This window comes from Hypanus sabinus, chromosome 10 (genome assembly GCF_030144855.1).
Source record: "Hypanus sabinus isolate sHypSab1 chromosome 10, sHypSab1.hap1, whole genome shotgun sequence".
NCBI classification, from domain to species: Eukaryota; Metazoa; Chordata; class Chondrichthyes; order Myliobatiformes; family Dasyatidae; genus Hypanus; species Hypanus sabinus.
The window spans coordinates 102,264,209-102,282,800 of NC_082715.1; the positions used below are offsets into that span (position 1 = coordinate 102,264,209).

Genomic DNA, 18,592 nt, shown 5'->3' on the forward strand with positions numbered 1-18,592 from the left:
TACAGACATTAATGCACTATGTGAAGGATTAGAAAGAAAGCTAAACAAGAAAACATTACCTTTTCTTTTGAAATATTTAGTTTGCTTCCAATGATTTCAGCCATTTTCTGCCTGCTCTTATGCTTAGATATCATGGCTGTGAAACAATCAAGTGCCTGTAAAATAAAAAGCAACCACTTAAGGATATTTTTCTAAAACTTTATAATATAATTATGAAGATACGTTCAGAGCCCCTTTATAAGACTAAACAGGATTGGGAAAGAGAGCTTAGTTTTAGTATTTCTAGTGAGAATTGGGATAGAATTCTTCAATTAGTTAATACATCATCGTTATGTGCCAAACATTCACTAATACAATTTAAGGTTGTACATAGGGCCCATATGTCCAAGGATAAATTAGCTCATTTTTACTCTCATATAAGTCCTATTTGTGATAGATGTCATTCTGAAATTGCGTCTTTAACTCACATGTTTTGGTCGTGTTCATTTTTGGAGAAATATTGGAAAGATATTTTTGATATTATATCTGCGGTTTTGAATATTGATTTACAACCTCATCCTATTACCGCAATTTTTGGTTTACCAATGTTAGATTCACAGCATTTATCTTCTTCAGCCCGTTGAATGATTGCATTTCTAACTCTGATGGCTAGAAGATCTATATTGTTGAATTGGAAAGAAATTGATCCTCCCACTGTATTTAATTGGTTCTCTCAAACTATGTTATGTTTAAATTTAGAAAAAATTAGAAGTGGTACTTTTGAGACTTCTATTAAATTTGAAAAGTTATGGAGACCATTTATTCAACATTTTCATATGATGTAATATGACCCTGTGCCAAGTACATTTGATTTCCCAGCTTTTAGCTTATGTATTTTGAGAGGACCGGAAGTGACGGCATTGATGAATACTTATTTTTGTGAGATATTATAAACAGCCCACTTTTTTTTTCCTTCTCTTTTGTTTGTTTTTTTTTTCTTTTATATTACTTATTAGTTATAGTTATTAGATTAGATTAGTTAGTTTTGCATTATATAAATTTTTTTTTGTTTTTTTTTTCTTTTTTTTTTCTGTTTTTTTTATATTATACATTATGAAATATTTAGATTTACTATGTCCATACATATATCTTATGGCTTATGTCTTGGTAAACTCATTTATATTGTAACTATTATGTATGTTTTTTTTCATATGTAATGGAATGTGTATGTTGGTAATTTCTTTATCAATATATCATCTGTATTCTGTCCATATTATTAATATTAATAAAAAGATTTAGAAAGAAAGAAAGAAAGGATATTTTTCTAAATTCACAAAACTCAACCCATGTTCTTTCATTGTTGTAAGCTAATCAGCCTGACATTTCCATTATTTGCTCATGGGATTACCATGCAATTTCCAATTTTCTACTAGTCATTCCCAGATTTTTTTTTGTTATGCAGTCCCAGTTTCAATGTTTTCTTGGAAGATTAACTCCCATCAGACCACCAAATCCCCAAGTCAACTCAGGCTAGTGAGCCTCTGCCTGCACATTCACTGGCTGTCAAAAATCAATTTAAATAACCAGCAGTGACAAAATGTTATCAAAATAAAACCTGCAAACAAAATTGCTCCCCGAAAAAGTCCCTCTCTGTAACTTATGAAGATGTGATTAAAAAGGAAAAGGTAAATGCCATGAAACTGACAAAGATAAAACACAAAAAAAATCAACAAGCATGTTAACTGGCAAAGTGTTGCAAGAAAGGTGAAGGGCCAAAGATAAGAATCAGGAACCAAAAAAATGCGAGGTCTAGTCATCATTTAGAGAGAAGTGAACATTTGTATATTCTTTTCTAAAAGTTCATTTTTTGGTTCCTTTCACAAAGTTGTATCTCGCAAATTTCTCTCACCCTTACCTCCTGGAAGATGCAGAGGGCAGTAGAAGATGATGTCCCATCAAAATTAGGAATTATTCTCTCACACCATTTCAGCAAATCTCTGTATAAATTTTTTTTTTAAAAATGCAATGTCACACAAATGGTAAAAGTCATTGAAATAGTATCATAAGCATTAAATATTATGATGTCTTATTTTATACAAGTTAAGCATCCAGAGAAGTGATGTGAGGATGCAGATATCTTATGATATATTTAAAATATTCTCAAAGTAATCAATAAATTATAATGCATCAATCATACAGTTAGTCCTTTTGTACCCAATCTTCAGGGCTCCAAGTTCTACACAAAGCCAAATGATTTAGTACTATGTCTAGTTTAAATAGCTGCAGCTGGCATTACTAATTCAGGTTATCAAAGATTCAAGCAACAGGAAACTTCACACTGATCAAAACATTTTGCCCACTAGCCCATTCCAACAATATTAATAAGTGAAATGAAGACAAATCAAAAAATATTAATTCAAAATGCATTCCCATAGGATGACAGATGTACTACTAATTAGGATTTGAATAACAGCTTCTACTGAAACATTTGTAGAACTATCACACAGTGAACCATGAATAACTAAATAGCTCAAGAGAAACAATGGACCAAGCAGCCTGCACTTCCGCACAAATCACCACCCACAACTCTCTCTCCCATCAACCTCCTCTCCTTACCTATGCCAAAAGAGAAAAAAGAAAGAATAATCTTCAGTCACTCAAGAAACCAGGTGAAAAGGTTAGTTGAGACTGATCTTCAAGTAATTGTGGAAAATATTACAAAGGGTGAAGGCAAATATTAGCATGAACCAAAGACAAACTGAAGGAAGTGACAAAATCTTTGTTGAAAATAATGTAGAATAATTCAACTCTAGTCACTTCCTTAAGAATAATTCTACAAAACTGACAGCATACAATTTAGGAAAATAAAAACTGTACTTTGTACAAGAGTAATCCCTTATCAAAAATACTTCATAGCTCAAAATAAACTCCAGGGCAACTTAAATCCATGGACTATAATAATATATATGTAATAGTTACCCCAAGTTGGTTTTAAACGCATTCTTGAATCACCTGCCCAACAATTACACAGAAATACACTGACATGTTTGGATTTTATATGTGAATTGACCCAAACTTTGTTCAGCATTAGACATCCCTTTGCAGGTAGGAATAGTAAATAGTTGCAGCTCTAAAGGGGTTACGATTAGTCTCAAAACAATGGCACATTCAGAATTCTGGCACATGGCAATGCAAATATTGTCCTCTGAGAACAGAGCATCAAGGCTCTTCTATTGTTTTTAAATAGTTGCAAACCTTAAAGATAATCCCCTTCCTTCAAGGCTCAAGTCTTTTTCTTCAACTTTTGCTTCACAATCATCTAAATCCATATTTTCATGATTTCCAGCTGGCTTGATTTGTAATTCTTGATGCTTCTTGCCAGTTAGTTGGCAGTATATGTCCAAAAGCCGGTCTATCACAATTTCCAGGCTTGAATATCGGTTTACTAACACCTACAAAATGAAAGAGTCAATATATTTGATGTTTCATTACCTGATATCTAGCAGAACGATCTTGCATTAAAATGGTTAAGACACTATCTCAGCTATGTACATTCCACATCAGCTGCAGCCAGTGCTCAAGCAACAGTTATGCATTCTGTAACATGCACAGTAGACTTAAGAACAACACACTAAATTTTAAACAGGAAGAAAGACTATTCATCATGATGTCTCAGATTAAGAAGGCATTGCTCAAGCCATTTGTATAGGCTGAAGTTGAAATTGTCAATGAATTTAAGACACCAACTTCAAAAATACATGAACTGAAGGAACACATCCTGATATTTCATACAACACAAAAACTTAAATGAAGGAAAACGAGTATACATTAAACTGAAAGATAGAATGAGTGGAAACAAGATCTAGCTGTTCAAAATGTTGTTTCCTGAAAAATGAGGGTGCAAATAGTCGTTAAGCCAGATGATATACATCAATATCCAGATGGAAAAGAAACAATAAAATTGATATACAAATCAAAATCATGCAGCAAGCAACTGGCAAGAAGCATGAAGAATTACAAATCAAGTTGGCTAGAAAATCATGAAAATATGGACTTAGAGAAATTGTGAACTACTGCAAGGAAGAAGCAAAGTGCAGAGCAGAAACAGCCAATATGATATAAAGTGGGTGATTCAGAAAGACAGTTTTCCTCAGGTCAGGAATCAGTCAAGAGATCCTTAATTCTAAAGTGTCAACAAAACAGGAAAAGATTTTTTTAAATTTGCTATGCACAAAGAATAAACTTCTTCAGCATGAGCAAGAACTTCACCTTAAACAAAGATTAAAGAAAGCATAGCAGAGGAACAAAAGGAGGTGAACAATGAGAATTGTAGCATCTTTGCCTTTAGTAAACAACACACACCAAGGTGAGTGTTTCCTGTACAGTACATACAGATTAACAACATTCAGAAATGCTCTTGGACAGGAACATTTTAAGGAAAATTTTAGAGGGATATGGGCCAAACTTATGCAAATGAGACTGGCTTAGATTGGCATTTTGGATTGCATGCACCAGCTGGACCGAAGGGCACATTTCCATGCAGAAAGACTAATAGGAACATTAGACTACTCAGCCCGTCTGATCATGGCTGATATGACTAGGTCCTCAACTCCTTGTCCCTATCGACCCACAGAAGCCTTTAAATCCCCTGCTCATCAGGTATTTACCCATAGTTGACAGGAATATTCAAAGATTCTGATTCCAACATCCTTTGAGGAAGACACTCAGGACCCTCAGAACAAACCACATATCATTTTTAATGAACAACCTCTTACTTTTAAGCAATGATTCCTAGTTCTAGATTCCCTTCATGAGGAAACATCTGCTCTTCATCCACCCTCCCAACTGCCCTCAAAAATCAAGGCATTTCAAACATTTTCAAATTCTAGCAGATACAATATTGGCCTGTACAATCTTTCCTATTGACAATCTATGCATTCTAGGTATCAGTTAGAAAATTTTATGCAAACTATGTCCAACACTAAAATCCTTTATTAAAGACATGCTATTCCAAAAGTCTCACCCAAGTCCTATTCAGTGAAGTATAATCTCTCTACTCTTAGTCCCCAGCAATAAACATTGTTAATATGAGCCTCACAGAAATCACACATTTCAACATCTTTGCCCCTCTCCATAATGCACACTCTCACTTTCCTTCATCTGGGCCCTTGTATTTTATGAAACATTGTGTGCCCTTCCTGTTAACTTGTATTTTTCTTGGAGAGACCTGAAGTTAAGCAGACAAACCTTAACCTCAGCTTGAAAGCTGCCTATACAAATGATTTGAACAAAGGTCTTCTAAACTCAGTCCATAATTAGAACTATCTTTGTTCCTGTTGGAATTAGTATGTTTTATTTAAATCTCTTCACAGCTTATTTTCTTTAAATACTTTTATCCCATCAGTAAAGTTAGCAACCATAACTTCAATACATATATCAAAGTCAAACTGTTAAGAGGTTGAAACTCCAGCACCAAACCCTGTGGCATAGAAAAATGCCCATTTATCCCTACTGTTTCCTATTCAAACCAATGCTATACCATGAGCTATTTTCTGCTCCACCTCAAATGTATGCCAAAAAATAATTATCAAAAGCTACCTAAAATCTAAAGTTCAAAGTAAATTAATTATCAAAGTTTATTTACGTCACCATATACAGTGGATTCTAGTTAACTGGGAAACATTGGGACCAGTACATTTTGGCCAATTAAGCATCTACCCCAATTAGCCAAAGTGTCATGGAAAGTTAAAAAGGTTTTTTAAAAAAAAGACAAACTACTGTCTGAGTAACGAATTACGTATTCAAATGAAATATAGAACAAATTAGAACTCTACCAATACCATAAAAATGTATTAGTTCCTAATACTTATCGATGGAGGAATTCATCTGTGCTGCATTCTTTTCAAATGAAAAAAATCAGCACAGACACCTAATAGATGGACTACCTTGTTACAATGCCGTTGAGTACTGCAATCTCTAAATCTTCATTTTCATTGTAGCATTCAAGATTGTCTATATTTTCAAATTCCTTGTAGGTCCTAACTTGTTAAAATAGTGAAATCATTTAATTTGACTATCAGCTGTTTCGGGCATCTCCAAGCCTGAATACTTTAAAGTTTATTTCTTACCAACTGTCATAACAAAAATTGCTACTTTTTGCACACAAACGCATTAATTGAAGTTATTTAAAGTCAGTTTGCTCACAAGCATGTGACTGACACTAGTTAGAAACTGTTCAGCAACCAATTAGGTGGCATAATTTCCCAAATAAAGTGAATCCCAGCTATTTTCTCAATTAGATTTTGTTCTTCAAGATTTGTCCCAAATAAGTGGATGCCCTGATCAAACCAAGGCCCAATTAATCAGAATCCCTGTACTACCCTGAAATGTAATTCCTTGCAAGCATTCACAGTAGAACACAGAAATATAAAAGAATCAGTGAAAAATCATACGCAAAGACTGACAAGCAACCAATACGCAAAAGACGACGCCGTGAAAAGAGAATAAACAATAATAAGATAAATAATACTGAAGACAGGAGCAGTAGGGTGCTTGAAAGTGAATCCATAGGCTGTGTTTAGTGATCTAGTCAGTGTTGAGATGAGTGAAGCTATTCATACTAGTTTAGGAGCCTGATGGTTGAAGGAGAATAACTATTCCTGAACCTGGTGGTGTGGGACCCAAGATTCCTGTACCTCCTTCCCGATAGTAGAAGTGCAAAGAGCATAGTCTGGATGGTGCAGGTCCTTGTAGATGGAGGCTGCTTTCTTGTGGCAGTGCTCCTTGTAGATGCGCTCAATGGTGGGGAGGACTTTTCCTATGATGGACTGGACTACCATGCTATAAATACTACATATCTCCGTCATAAACAGCACTTGTTCTTTCTTCAGGCAATTCCAACAAATTGGTCAGCTTTTTAAAGATCCCAAGATAAAGTCTCAAAGACTTATAAGGCTGGCAAGTTTCATATCTTCAAATATCTGCTAACTACCACTGGCCTGCTGATTATAGTAATTAGAAATCTGACAAGAATGCATGCCATCTCATTTGTATATCATGGTAATCACAGACATTCTGCAAACATGCAAGAGTACTCAAGGATCCATTTGAGAATTATATTTGACATGGCTTTTTTGACAACCTTGTGAAATTACTTTGAAAATCTATTATCTGCTCCAGTTATATCAGAACATTCTTTCTGAAATGAGACGGAAGCTGCAATGGAATCAAATTAGTAAACCAAAGAAAGTTAACAAAGTATAATAAACCCACCTCTTTTAATTCTGCTTTGTTCATATTATCCAATTTGATCTTAGTCCATAGTTTGTCCAACAAAGTTGCATGAGTGTTTTGTTGTCTATACCAACCCACATTGCTACTGAACACCCTAAAAGGAGAACAAACGGAAATACGTAGGTACTGAAAGACAAATAGTTCGTTTCCACAATTTTGTTTATTCACACATATTGATGGATAGATTTTAAACAAGCACATCCAAAATATTTATGAAATTGCTAAAATTCTGCTAGAATATTCTGAGAGCTTACTGCAAATAATGGATACTAGACACCTCCCCTCCTCACCCACATCCCCCTGCCCCAAAACTCAAAAGCCATAGAACACTCTCATCATACTTCTTGGTGAGATTCAAACAATGAAAGAATACATTTATCAAGTCATCTTGCAAAAAGTTTGAATTCAAGCCTTCCTAATAGCAGTGAGGAAGACGTTAAAACATATTTAAGGCAACAAAGATGCTGCTTAAAACTAGCAGAGTTCCAACACCCTCTGCTTGATTCTGTCCTCTGGTACAGTTTGCATTTTCTCCTAGTGACCCCATGGTGCGATCTTGTTTCCTATCACATTCCAAAGTTGTGCTGATTGTTTTGTTGGTTACTTTAAGCAGTGGGCAAGAGAAACAGTGATTGTTAATGAGCATGCAAGACCACAGATTATAGGGAAATAGAAAACATAGAAACATAGAAACCCTACAGCACAATGCAGGCCCTTTGGCCCACAAAGCTGTGCCGAACATTTCCCTACCTTAGAACTACCTAGGTTTTACCTATAGCTCTCTATTTTTCTAAGCTCCATGTAACCATCCAGGAATCTCTTAAAAGACCCTATTGTTTCCGCCTCCACTAGCGCCACCAGCAGCCCATTCCACACACTCACCAATCTCTGCATAAAAAACCTACCCGTGACATCTCCTCTGTACCTACTTCCAAGCACCATAAAACTATGCCCTCTCGCGCCAGCCATTTCAGCCCTGGGGAAAAGCTTCTGACTATCCACACGATCAATGCCTCTCATTACCTTGTACACCTCTAACAGGGCACCTCTCATCCTCCGTCACTCCAAGGAGAAAAGGTCAAGTTCACTCAACCTATTCTCATAAGGCATGCTCCCCAATCCAGGCAACATCCTTGTAAGCCTCCTCTGCACCCTTTTTATGGTTTCCATGTCCTTCCTGTAGGTGACCGAAATTGAGCACAGTACTCCAAGTGGCGACTGACCAGGGTCCTATATATTAAACTCAATTCCACAATTGATGCAAAGGCCAATACACCGTATGCCTTCTTAACCACAGAGTCAACCTGCGTAGCAGCTTTGTGTGTCCTATAGACTCAGACCCCAAATTCCCTTTGATCCTCCACGCTGCCAAGAGTCTTACCATTAATGGAAATAGGATTACTCGAACTGGCAGAGGTTTTACTGACCAAATAGCCTCTTACATCTAAGGAAACGTGGAAATATGAGACTAAAATAATAAATAAAAAGCAATTCTGGGAACAACTGCTTAATAATTTAAGTATGGAGAAGGAGCATTAACAAAAATATATAAATATAAACCTTCCCAATTATTATGCAAAAAGTATGAACAATTTTATTTTAACTCTCAAACATAGTACTCATAAGAATGTATGGTTGGCTGCTACTAATTATATGGGAGTAACTTTTCAATTTAGTGCCTGGAAATAATCTGATTGGTTTTCTCCTCAGGTTTATTTACATTTTCCCCTAGTGACCATATGGTGCATTCCTATTTCCTACCACATTCCAAAGTTGTGCTCGTTGTTTTGTTAACTGGTTATTTTAAGCAGTGGGCAGAAGAAAGTTGATCTCCTTCAGAAACTGAGGTGCCAGAACAGCTTAACGATTAGCCCAATGATATTACATCTCGGTGCGAGGGAGTTCAAAGTTCAATTCCAGCGTCCTCTGTAAGGATTTTGTATGTCCTCCCCGTGGAAAGCGTGGATTTCCACCAGGTGATCCGGTTTCCTCCCATAATCAAAAGGCATACCAGTTAGTAGGTTAATTGGTCACTATAATTTGTCTCGTCAATAGGCTAGGGTTAACACAGGAGCTGCTGTGGTTTGCTAGGCAGCGAGGCTCAAAAGGGCCGGAATGGCTTATTTCACACTGTATCTCTAAATAAGCTACACTAGTATTGCAGGCAGCTGAACAGTTCTCATTTTGTGAAACACTGAGCAACAATTAAAAAAAAATAGGAAAATTTCCTCCAATAATCAGAACCAATGTCCTGCAAAAGAAAGATGATCAAGTCTAAAATACATATTATACTGGTTTTGATGCCTTACCTTCTTGTTGCAAAAAACTGAAAACCAGGAGCTGCTTTTATACAATCACCATGTCCAGGAATTAAAAGCTCTCCTGTCTCCAGCAAAGGTATCAGCACAGATATCTGCAATGTCAAAAGTATTAAATATAGTCAGTAATATACCCATAAATGAACAGCTAAATAATAACCAGTTACATCATTTCAATTAATTTTTATATAAATGTTTTTATTATGATGAAAAGCTTACAGAGGAAGTTATAACATTTAGTTGCATCTGTTGGCAAGCTTGAAGGACCGCAGTAGCTTCAAAGCAATTCACCCAAACCCCATAAACACCCAAAGGACAAAAGATTGACAGTGTAAAAACCTAATTTAGTAAAGACCCACTTATTACTGGAACCAAAATTTCATCCTAAGAGGCATAATACTGAAGTAATACTTACAACATCTAAAGGTGCATAGTCAATGTCTTCCAAGAGAATCCAATATCCATTCATCACAGCTTGAGTCAGTGATCCAGGCTGCCAAACAAACTCCCCTGGAACATCAGCACAGCGATACATCCCTAGTAACATCTGAAATAGAAGTAGCAGCTTGAAACAGAACTAATTCAATTAGTCATTAAAACATGCAATTTTATATCTCTGGGAACAGTCATGAAATGTACTAAGTGTTTTCAAATCTACCAGTTACACACACCCATTTTTCTGCATCTTCAACAAGCCACTTTGAAATAATTGATCTACATTTGATATCCACAGGCCAAAGATACAAAAGAGGAAGCATAGACCTGACTTCCACAAGCACAGCTAAAAAGCAAAAGCCAGTAAGAGAGCAAGGCATATTATCAGTAAAAATTATTGTTGTGCTGAGCTCCATTTACACAAGGGCAGTGAAGATGTGAGACAGAATTTTACGTAGGTCAAGTTTACAATTGCTAATAATCTAGTGACTTATAGTCTTCTGCTGAATTACGACACAAAATTCAACTTATGATTTACCCTTCAGAACCAGGTAGAAGTTAAAAACCTTAACAATTGACTAATTGTAGAGTTTAAGGGGACCAGGCCAAGATCAACAAAGCTAGAACAAGAAAGAAAACATCAACATTGACTTTGCACAAAAACAGACATACCTTACTATCAGTCTGGACATACCTTACTATCAGTCTGGTCTCCAAGCTGAACTTTCAAGAAGTCAGGAGCCTTCTGTCGACCCGTAACTGCTGCTAAATATTCTACTAAAGCAGTTTTACCACAGCCAATTGGTCCTTCCAGCAACACAGCATTCTGGGATAGGATTGCCATAGCCAGGTTCTGTAGATAGCCATAGGTTGAAGCCACTAACACAAGAGACCTATGGATGCACTGGAGAGGAGAGGGGAAAAACAAAATGTTGCTTGTAAGATGTTGAGCTACAAAGGAATTAGAAAGACATTCTGTTGCATCAAGGACTGACAGTGCAATCTGCAGAAAACCAAGAGGTCAATAGTTAGCTGCATGATATTAACGAACAAGAACAATTATTCGGTAATTTAATAACTATATTCATCCAACTCTTGGAGTCCAAGCACTTGCAGATAGGTGGATATGAGTCAGCCGCATTAATTTGCATACAACCAGGTCAAGTCACTTATTATTCACAAAGAAATCATTAAAAATCTGCAGGTTCTTCCTAGAACCCAAAAAGTTTGCAAGTCAGAAATGTTCAAAGACGGCAAAGGGCAACAAATCCCTACTGCTCATTTGTGCATACAGGCTATACACATGCCAGGAGTTTATAAGCTGAGGGATAACCTATATACAGCTGATATTTCCATCAAGACTGACTAAGTCAAAGGTGAGATAGTTGAAGAATGCTCGACAGAGAGAAGATGAGTACGTAGGGTGTTTAAATTCAGACAGTAGAGGAAAATACAGCAAGTCTAGAACTGGTGTACACAAATGCTCAGAGCATCAAGAAATAACATCAATTTGGTATAAAGGAACAAATGGCTTAATAATTACTATGTGATAACATCTACCGCAATGTTAGACAGAACACAAGTCAGATTAACTGGGACAATTTTAGTGCTTAAGTCACCATCTGAAGAGCATAATTAAGGCAAAACAAATAAAAATAGCCCCTTCAGCATGATAACAAAATACCAAGGAACTAGACTAAATGAGAAAACATAAGAAAATAGAAAAGGAGTTTACAAAACTAGAAGGCCTAACTTTGAATCTTATTCATCTGTTAGTCATTGTATGCTTCAGGTTTGGTGATAAAACGTATGTTAACTACAAATCTGAAGTATACCTTTTTAAGACTGTAGTGCTGATTGCCACAAATATTCATTAATTTTCTTGACATTTCTTACAATCCTGGCAATTTAACAGCAAAATAAACTCTCTCAATGCATTTCACATTCATAAAACAATAAATAAATAGATAGATAAATAAATAAACAAACAAACTCAACATACTACTCGGCCTTTTTGGGCGGGCTGGTTCCGTGGTAATACAACTCCACATACTGCAACAACATTCTCAGACAGATCTCCAGACAGTATTTGTCCCTGGGTATATTTTTGTTGTTTCTCTTTCTGCCACAAACCAGTCTTTACGTTTGCCAGAACCAATGCCTTCTCAATATTAAACAACAGTTCATCTTCCAATAGCCTGTGAAACAAAGATGCAAAAAAAAATAAATTACTCATTTTATATTATCAGTAGGCTCCTCATCATAAATTGGGGTAAACCATCAACACATGCAAAGCCTTGACAAAATTCATGTGCAGAACTAAACCATCCAACCAAGTCAAATTAGTAAATTTCTATTTTTTTTAAATTTGATATTCATGTTGCTAAAGCACAAATTAAACAGGAAAAACAAATTATAATTGTCCAATGTATAATGAAGGAAATTCCAGTTTAAGTACAGCATTATAGCTTTCTCCATAACTGTCCATTACAATTGACATCTACTGGCTTCCCTCACACTCTCCCAAAAATCAAAGTAAATGATCAATTGGAGTTTACACATCAGCATCAACATTGTCAGGAAAACAGAACAGTAAACTTTGGCAAGCTATTGCACTAAAGATTTTAAATGCTTTAGTTTTGACATTCTTCACTGACCAAAGGCATTGCCCCATGTACTTTAGTTTAATATCAATATTAAACATCCCCTCTTCCTCACTTGAACAAGCAAACTGCATCAAATATCAAGAAATGAGAGATTAGCATCACGAGGAGAGTTGTGCACTTGTTCAAAGAGTAGGTACCAATGACCTGAACCTTTGCTTTCAAGACAACACAAATTATTTTATTAAATATAGCATTATAGATTAACTTTTGCTGATCACCAATGCTGTTAAATATAGTTGTCTAAATTAAACTGAATTGGATGACTGCATTTTTTGTCCAAATCCTCAAATCACTCAAAATGACATATTTCTGTCACTTATAAAGATCAAAACTTCTAGAGACTGCCAAAAACTTTTCACTGATATTTGCACAAATTCCAGTTATCTTTCAAAGATAACATAGCAGTCATCTGCAACATACATAGCTTTTTACTTTACCTTAGTCATTAACAGTTGACATTTCAGGTTAAAACATTTCATCAGGACTGCGGAGTCCTGATGAAGGGTTCTCAGCCCAAAATGTCAACTGCTTATTCCTTTCTAAAGATGCTGCCTGAGCTGCTGATTTACTCCAGCATTTTGTATGTGTATTTTTCATTTATATATCTTATGGCATAAAGAACACAAATGTAGCAATGCTCAACAATTATAAAAATTACAAGCAACAGATTTACAACTTCACTTAAAGTAAACACACATAAAATAAGCATGTTCAAAAATAAGCTTTTGAATGACGTCTGCCAAAAATTAAGTACTTAAGTTTGTAAAAGAATGGAATTTGTGCAAACATTTGAAAGCCATTCGCAGTTAAATAAAACCATCCTCAAATAAAAAAATGGAAGAAAAAAACAAAAACATGAAATGAAAATTGAAAATGCTGAAATACTGCGATGAACTGCTTCTTTCTCCAGAGATGCAGCCTGACCTGTGGAGTTCTTCCAGCTTCCCCATCATCTTTTGACTTAACAGTGAAGAGATTAACTTACTGTAGTCTAAAATTTGTCAGTTCTTCTGTAGTGAGAATTTTCTTGAAGAAGTGGTTCTTTTGTTCATCACTCATATTTGTTACAACTGCAAGACATCTAGCTGTGTACCTGAAAGATGAGGAAGCAAAACATAGGTCATACAAGCCAGAGAGATCAGATTGTCTTGGCAAAACAGAAAATAATTTAGTTTCAAATATGTTCCCCTCCTTTTCTCTGTAAACCTCCTCTGAAGCTCAAAATTTCAGATGGCTGCTCTTGATGAGAGAACCAGAAAGAATTTTAGTTTAGAAGGTTACCATTAATCAAAAAAAAGAGCAAGCGTAGAAACTAGTAAATTATATTGTTTTGGCAGGTCTTGAAGTACTTTGGGATGTTTATGTCAAGGATGTTAAGCAAGTGCATCACCTCTTATACAATAAAGGACTGTGCTAGGAAATAGTCACCTTTCCAAACAAAACCATCCACTATTTTTGCAACACACACAATATGCTGGCACTCAGAAGGTCAGGCAACAGCTATGGAAAAAATTACAGTCAACATTTCAGGCTGAGACCCTCCGGCAGGACCGGAGAAAAAAAGATGAGGAGAAGATTTTAAAAGGAGGGGGGAGAGAGGTGAAGTAAGGAGCTGGGAAGTTGATTGAGATACACAGGTCTGGAGAAGGGGGTGGTGGGGGGGGGGGGGTCCAACAGGAGAGAACAGAAGGCCATGGAATAAAAAGGGGTAGGAGCACCAGAGGGAGACGATGGCCACTCATTTTAATTCCACTTCCCATTTGGATATGTCACTCTATGGCCTTCTCTACGATAAGGCCACACTCAAGCTGGAAAAATATCATATTTTGTCTAGGTAGCCTCCATCCTGATGGCATGAAATATTATTTCTCAAACCTGGTAATACCCCTCTCCCCTCACCATTCCCCATCCCGTTTTCCCTCTCTCACCTCATCTCCTTGGCTGCCCATTCTCCTCCTTCAGGTCTCACCTATCACCTTGTGCTTCTCTCTCCCCTCCCCTTTTAAATCTACTTATCTATTTTTCTCCAGTCCTGTTCAGCCCGAAACATCAACTGTACTCTTTTCCATAGATCCTGCCTGACCTGCTGAGTTCCTCCAGCATTTTGTGTGTGTTGCTTGGATTTCCAGTATCTGGAGATTTTCTTGTTTGGGATTTCATCCACTTTTTTTTTTGATTGTGCAATCCTTTTTAGCAAAGTATCAATTATTTTAACACAATACAGATCAAGTTACAATATTTTGAAAACATTGGAGAAATTAGAGGAAAAAAAAGTAAAATAAACAAAATGCTAAGTAAATTAGGGAAGATGCATTGAGGAAAAAAAATTAATGTCAGACTCTATCAATCTAAAATGTGAGTTCTCTGTTCCATTTTATTGTCTGACCTGCCAGCAAAACTAGTCTTCTCTTTATATTCATGAAAATAATCAAAATACATGTCAAAGACATTTCCCACCCCCTCCCCACCCCATTTGCTTAGGTAAGGATTTAAATACCAACATTTGAACCCAAATATCTGGAACTTTTTACATACCAACGGACTACGGTATCATGGCTTCCCAGCAGTGGAAGGCAGACACTCCAGTCCCATAACTCACTGAATATTATCCAGTTTTCCTTCAAGAATTTGCATGCTGCACTCATGAGGTCTCGGAGTTTCATTCGCTTCCGACCATATCGGACTGTATTGGAATCTGAACTCTCCAGAAACAATCTCTGAAATACTGGGGGAGAATCCTTGAAATACCTCAGAGCAAACCTTCAGAAGAGAAATTAATTTCAGAAGTTACTAAACCTCCCCAACTTTGCCCAAAGGTATCCAGACAGAAAGCAGCATATGCATTTTGCTGCTCCTAAGCGCGCGCCCATATTTTATTTTTATACACGCACACACACACACTTATGTATATGACAATAAGCTATACTTTGACTTAACAGCCCAAAACAATACCTCATGGCACTTTTTTATTTAAATTCCTTGTTGCTGAGTTTGGTCTGTAACAATCTCATCCCAAATCACTGGTAGACAGTTTTTCTTAATTTACAAAAATCAGCAAATTTGCAGCCAAAGATGAAAACAACTCCCTGTTAAGTACTAGGTTGTAAATGGTAGGATCATGGCATAAAACTAGGGTTAAGAGAATTCAGTTCTGGCAGAAGGAATTAGCAAATGAAGGATACAAACACTATTACAAGCTTGTCCTATTGTCCCACATCAAAAAGTGGAAGGTTTGCTTTTTAGGTCCAAGGCTTTTATGTTAATAGTTTGCCAGGACTCATTCTAAGCATACAAATGAATGGTCAGCAGGCTGTACAGGTAAACAAGTGTCCATCAACATTTTTAAAAATGGGAAAAGTACATTTCATGACCCGATCTTCCAGCTCTGTAACTTCACTTGCTACGGAGCAGTTATTTACTTTAAAAGTTAATACATGATCCAGATCTTTACAGAGTAACTAGAAAGGTAAGAGGAATAACTTACAAAATGACATCAGGGCTGACATCAATGAGCTTGCTCATTGCTACACACAGTCTCTCATGTAGATCATGGTTAAATGCAGGTGCTTTGATCGCCTTCACATTGCGCTCAAGAAGATCCAACAGCAAAGGCCTGAGATGGCGTCCAATCAGCAGCGTGCATTCTTTATCCAACAGCAGCTGAGCCAGAGTATTGAGGATACACTGCCGATCCTGCTTGTTCCAAATCTGATTGGGAAACAAATTTTCATGATAGCAATTAGGAATGTAATCATATTTTATATTGAACAAAACCTGAAAAGATACACAGTTGAAGTAACGTATTTGTCTAATATACCTAAAATCGACAACTTTTGAAGTAAACACTATCCTGCATGCTGATCTATTACCTTTCATTCTTTCACAATGCTAACCCGCTGTCTTGAAATCTGCAGTAATACTTAACACAGACATTTGCATTCCATTATTTCTTCAAAACAACATAAAGCCTACGTATGGCCTTACTGTTTTATAATATGTAGATTATTTCAGAGCTTTGATTATAATGCCTCATCAATTCAAGATGTTATCTTCTAAATACAAAGAATACTCAAGATTTCTGAACTCTTTCATAGGAAGATTTCTGTACAAGCTTACTCCCAATGCTTTCTTATGTTATGCAAAATGCTGCAAGAGACCTTTTGATTTGACACGACAAATGCACACTGCATCTTTATTCTTCCCTCTACACCAAGAATGCTTTCATTTCCTAGTGCATTAAACGCCATCATCACCACCTGACAGACTCTTAGGATTCAACAGATTCTTGCAGTTCCCCTCACAGCAGTTTCCAGGGGCAATGGTGGTAAAAGAAAGTTGAGAGACTATCCCAGCAACAACCCCACAAATCCTCTCGAGTCCAGACAAACCTCACTTCTCAGCATAATCAAATAATTGAAAACAAAACCTAAAACCTAGAGATGCTGGTAATCTGAAATAAAAACGGGAAACGCTGGCATACGTTGTATGTCACATTTAGCAATCTGAATTTACATTTTTAAACAATCACTTTCACACTTCTGATGGTTTTCAACCCAAAAACTATTTCTCTTTCTACAGCTTCTTCCTTGCCCACTGAATGAGTTATTTTGTTTTGACACGACAAATGCATAGTTTTTATTTCATATGGAACTTTTAATTAAAGCATGGAATATTCTTCATTCTATCATAGTCACACAATCAAACCCAATTAAATTTAAGACAGCTGTTCTTCAAAAATATCCTTAAAATTCACCCTCCATCACCTTCAGTTTAAATTCCATGCGGAATATTTTGGAGGACCAAGAACTTCACAACTAGGTTTTCTGAGAGCAAAAACGTTACGCATATATGTTGAATTCAAATAACATTGGCAACTCCTGAAACTGAATCAGTTAACTCATGCTATTCAGAACACTGATCACCGGTTCCCAACTCTAGCACCCTCATTATAGGACTTGTGTTCAAGTTAACTGCGTTCATGTTAAATCCACAGCCTCTATACATAAGCAGTTTGCGAACAGATTTGTCCAAACCAAATCAAGTGCAATAACAATGTATTTATGCCAGGCAATTTCCCCCAGCCCTTATCCCTATCCCACTAGGCACCCGGACAAAGTTCTCCCTGACCCTGCCTGGGATACGAGTCCCGGACAGAGCTCGCCACCAAATCACCTGCTTGGCCAAGTACTTGTTCAGCTCGCTGCGGCTTCTCTCGTTCAACTTGGCAATGAGAGGAAGGGCCGCCAGCTGAAAGGCCATGTCTCCCATGTTGTCAGCGGCCGCGCAGAGCAGGGAGAGAGGATGCAGCAGCCGTCAGGCCGCCGCCAGCAACACACCGCACGTGGAACGGAGCAGGAGGAACACTTCCGGGGCAAACGCTCCATCCTGGGGCAAGCTTTAAACTCCTCGCCCGTCACCTGAAGGGGCTGAGCCAGTTAGCGAAGGAGTAAAATAAATTTGCGTCATTGTGATATGAACCACTTTCCATGCAGATGTCTCGGAGATCTTTCTTTTAAACCCCCCGACCACAGTACTAACCTCCCGACAGAGAAAATACCGGGCTCCCTTCATCCTCACCTTTCACTCTAGCTGGGTCTGCATTCAACAGGTTATTTTTTACAGTTCAATGGGATACTACAACCACATGTCTTTTTGCACTCGAGACGACCCAATCCTTTTTCTGACTTCCCCAGAATCAGATTTATTATTGCTATCATACGTCGTGAAATTTGTTATGTGGTAGCAGGACAGTGCAAGACAGAAGAAGTCAGACAAGTCATACTTATAAAGTGCTGAGGAAGCAGGGAGACTGCAGAAGGACTTACATCAGGAGAATGGGCAGAGAAGTGAAAAAAATGGAATGCAATGTAGGGAAGTGTACGACCAGCGCTATATGATAAA

General features: G+C 37.0%; 1 protein-coding gene across 1 annotated transcript in view; it reads right to left on the reverse strand.

The window, feature by feature from the left end:
* Positions 1 to 17,992, reverse strand: part of mdn1 (midasin AAA ATPase 1) — a 164,187-nt gene extending 146,195 nt beyond the window's left edge. The window contains exons 1-12 of the mRNA XM_059982421.1: positions 17,864 to 17,992; positions 16,176 to 16,399; positions 15,227 to 15,451; positions 13,677 to 13,784; positions 12,028 to 12,223; positions 10,720 to 10,929; positions 10,006 to 10,137; positions 9,582 to 9,685; positions 7,252 to 7,366; positions 3,235 to 3,431; positions 1,895 to 1,976; positions 60 to 155 (exon numbers count right to left, since the gene is read on the reverse strand). Of these exons, the coding sequence (XP_059838404.1) occupies positions 60 to 155; positions 1,895 to 1,976; positions 3,235 to 3,431; positions 7,252 to 7,366; positions 9,582 to 9,685; positions 10,006 to 10,137; positions 10,720 to 10,929; positions 12,028 to 12,223; positions 13,677 to 13,784; positions 15,227 to 15,451; positions 16,176 to 16,399; positions 17,864 to 17,959 (1,785 nt within the window). The 5' untranslated portion in view covers positions 17,960 to 17,992. The remainder of the gene's footprint in view (positions 1 to 59; positions 156 to 1,894; positions 1,977 to 3,234; positions 3,432 to 7,251; positions 7,367 to 9,581; positions 9,686 to 10,005; positions 10,138 to 10,719; positions 10,930 to 12,027; positions 12,224 to 13,676; positions 13,785 to 15,226; positions 15,452 to 16,175; positions 16,400 to 17,863) is intronic.
* Between the last annotated feature and the right edge of the window lie 600 nt (positions 17,993 to 18,592).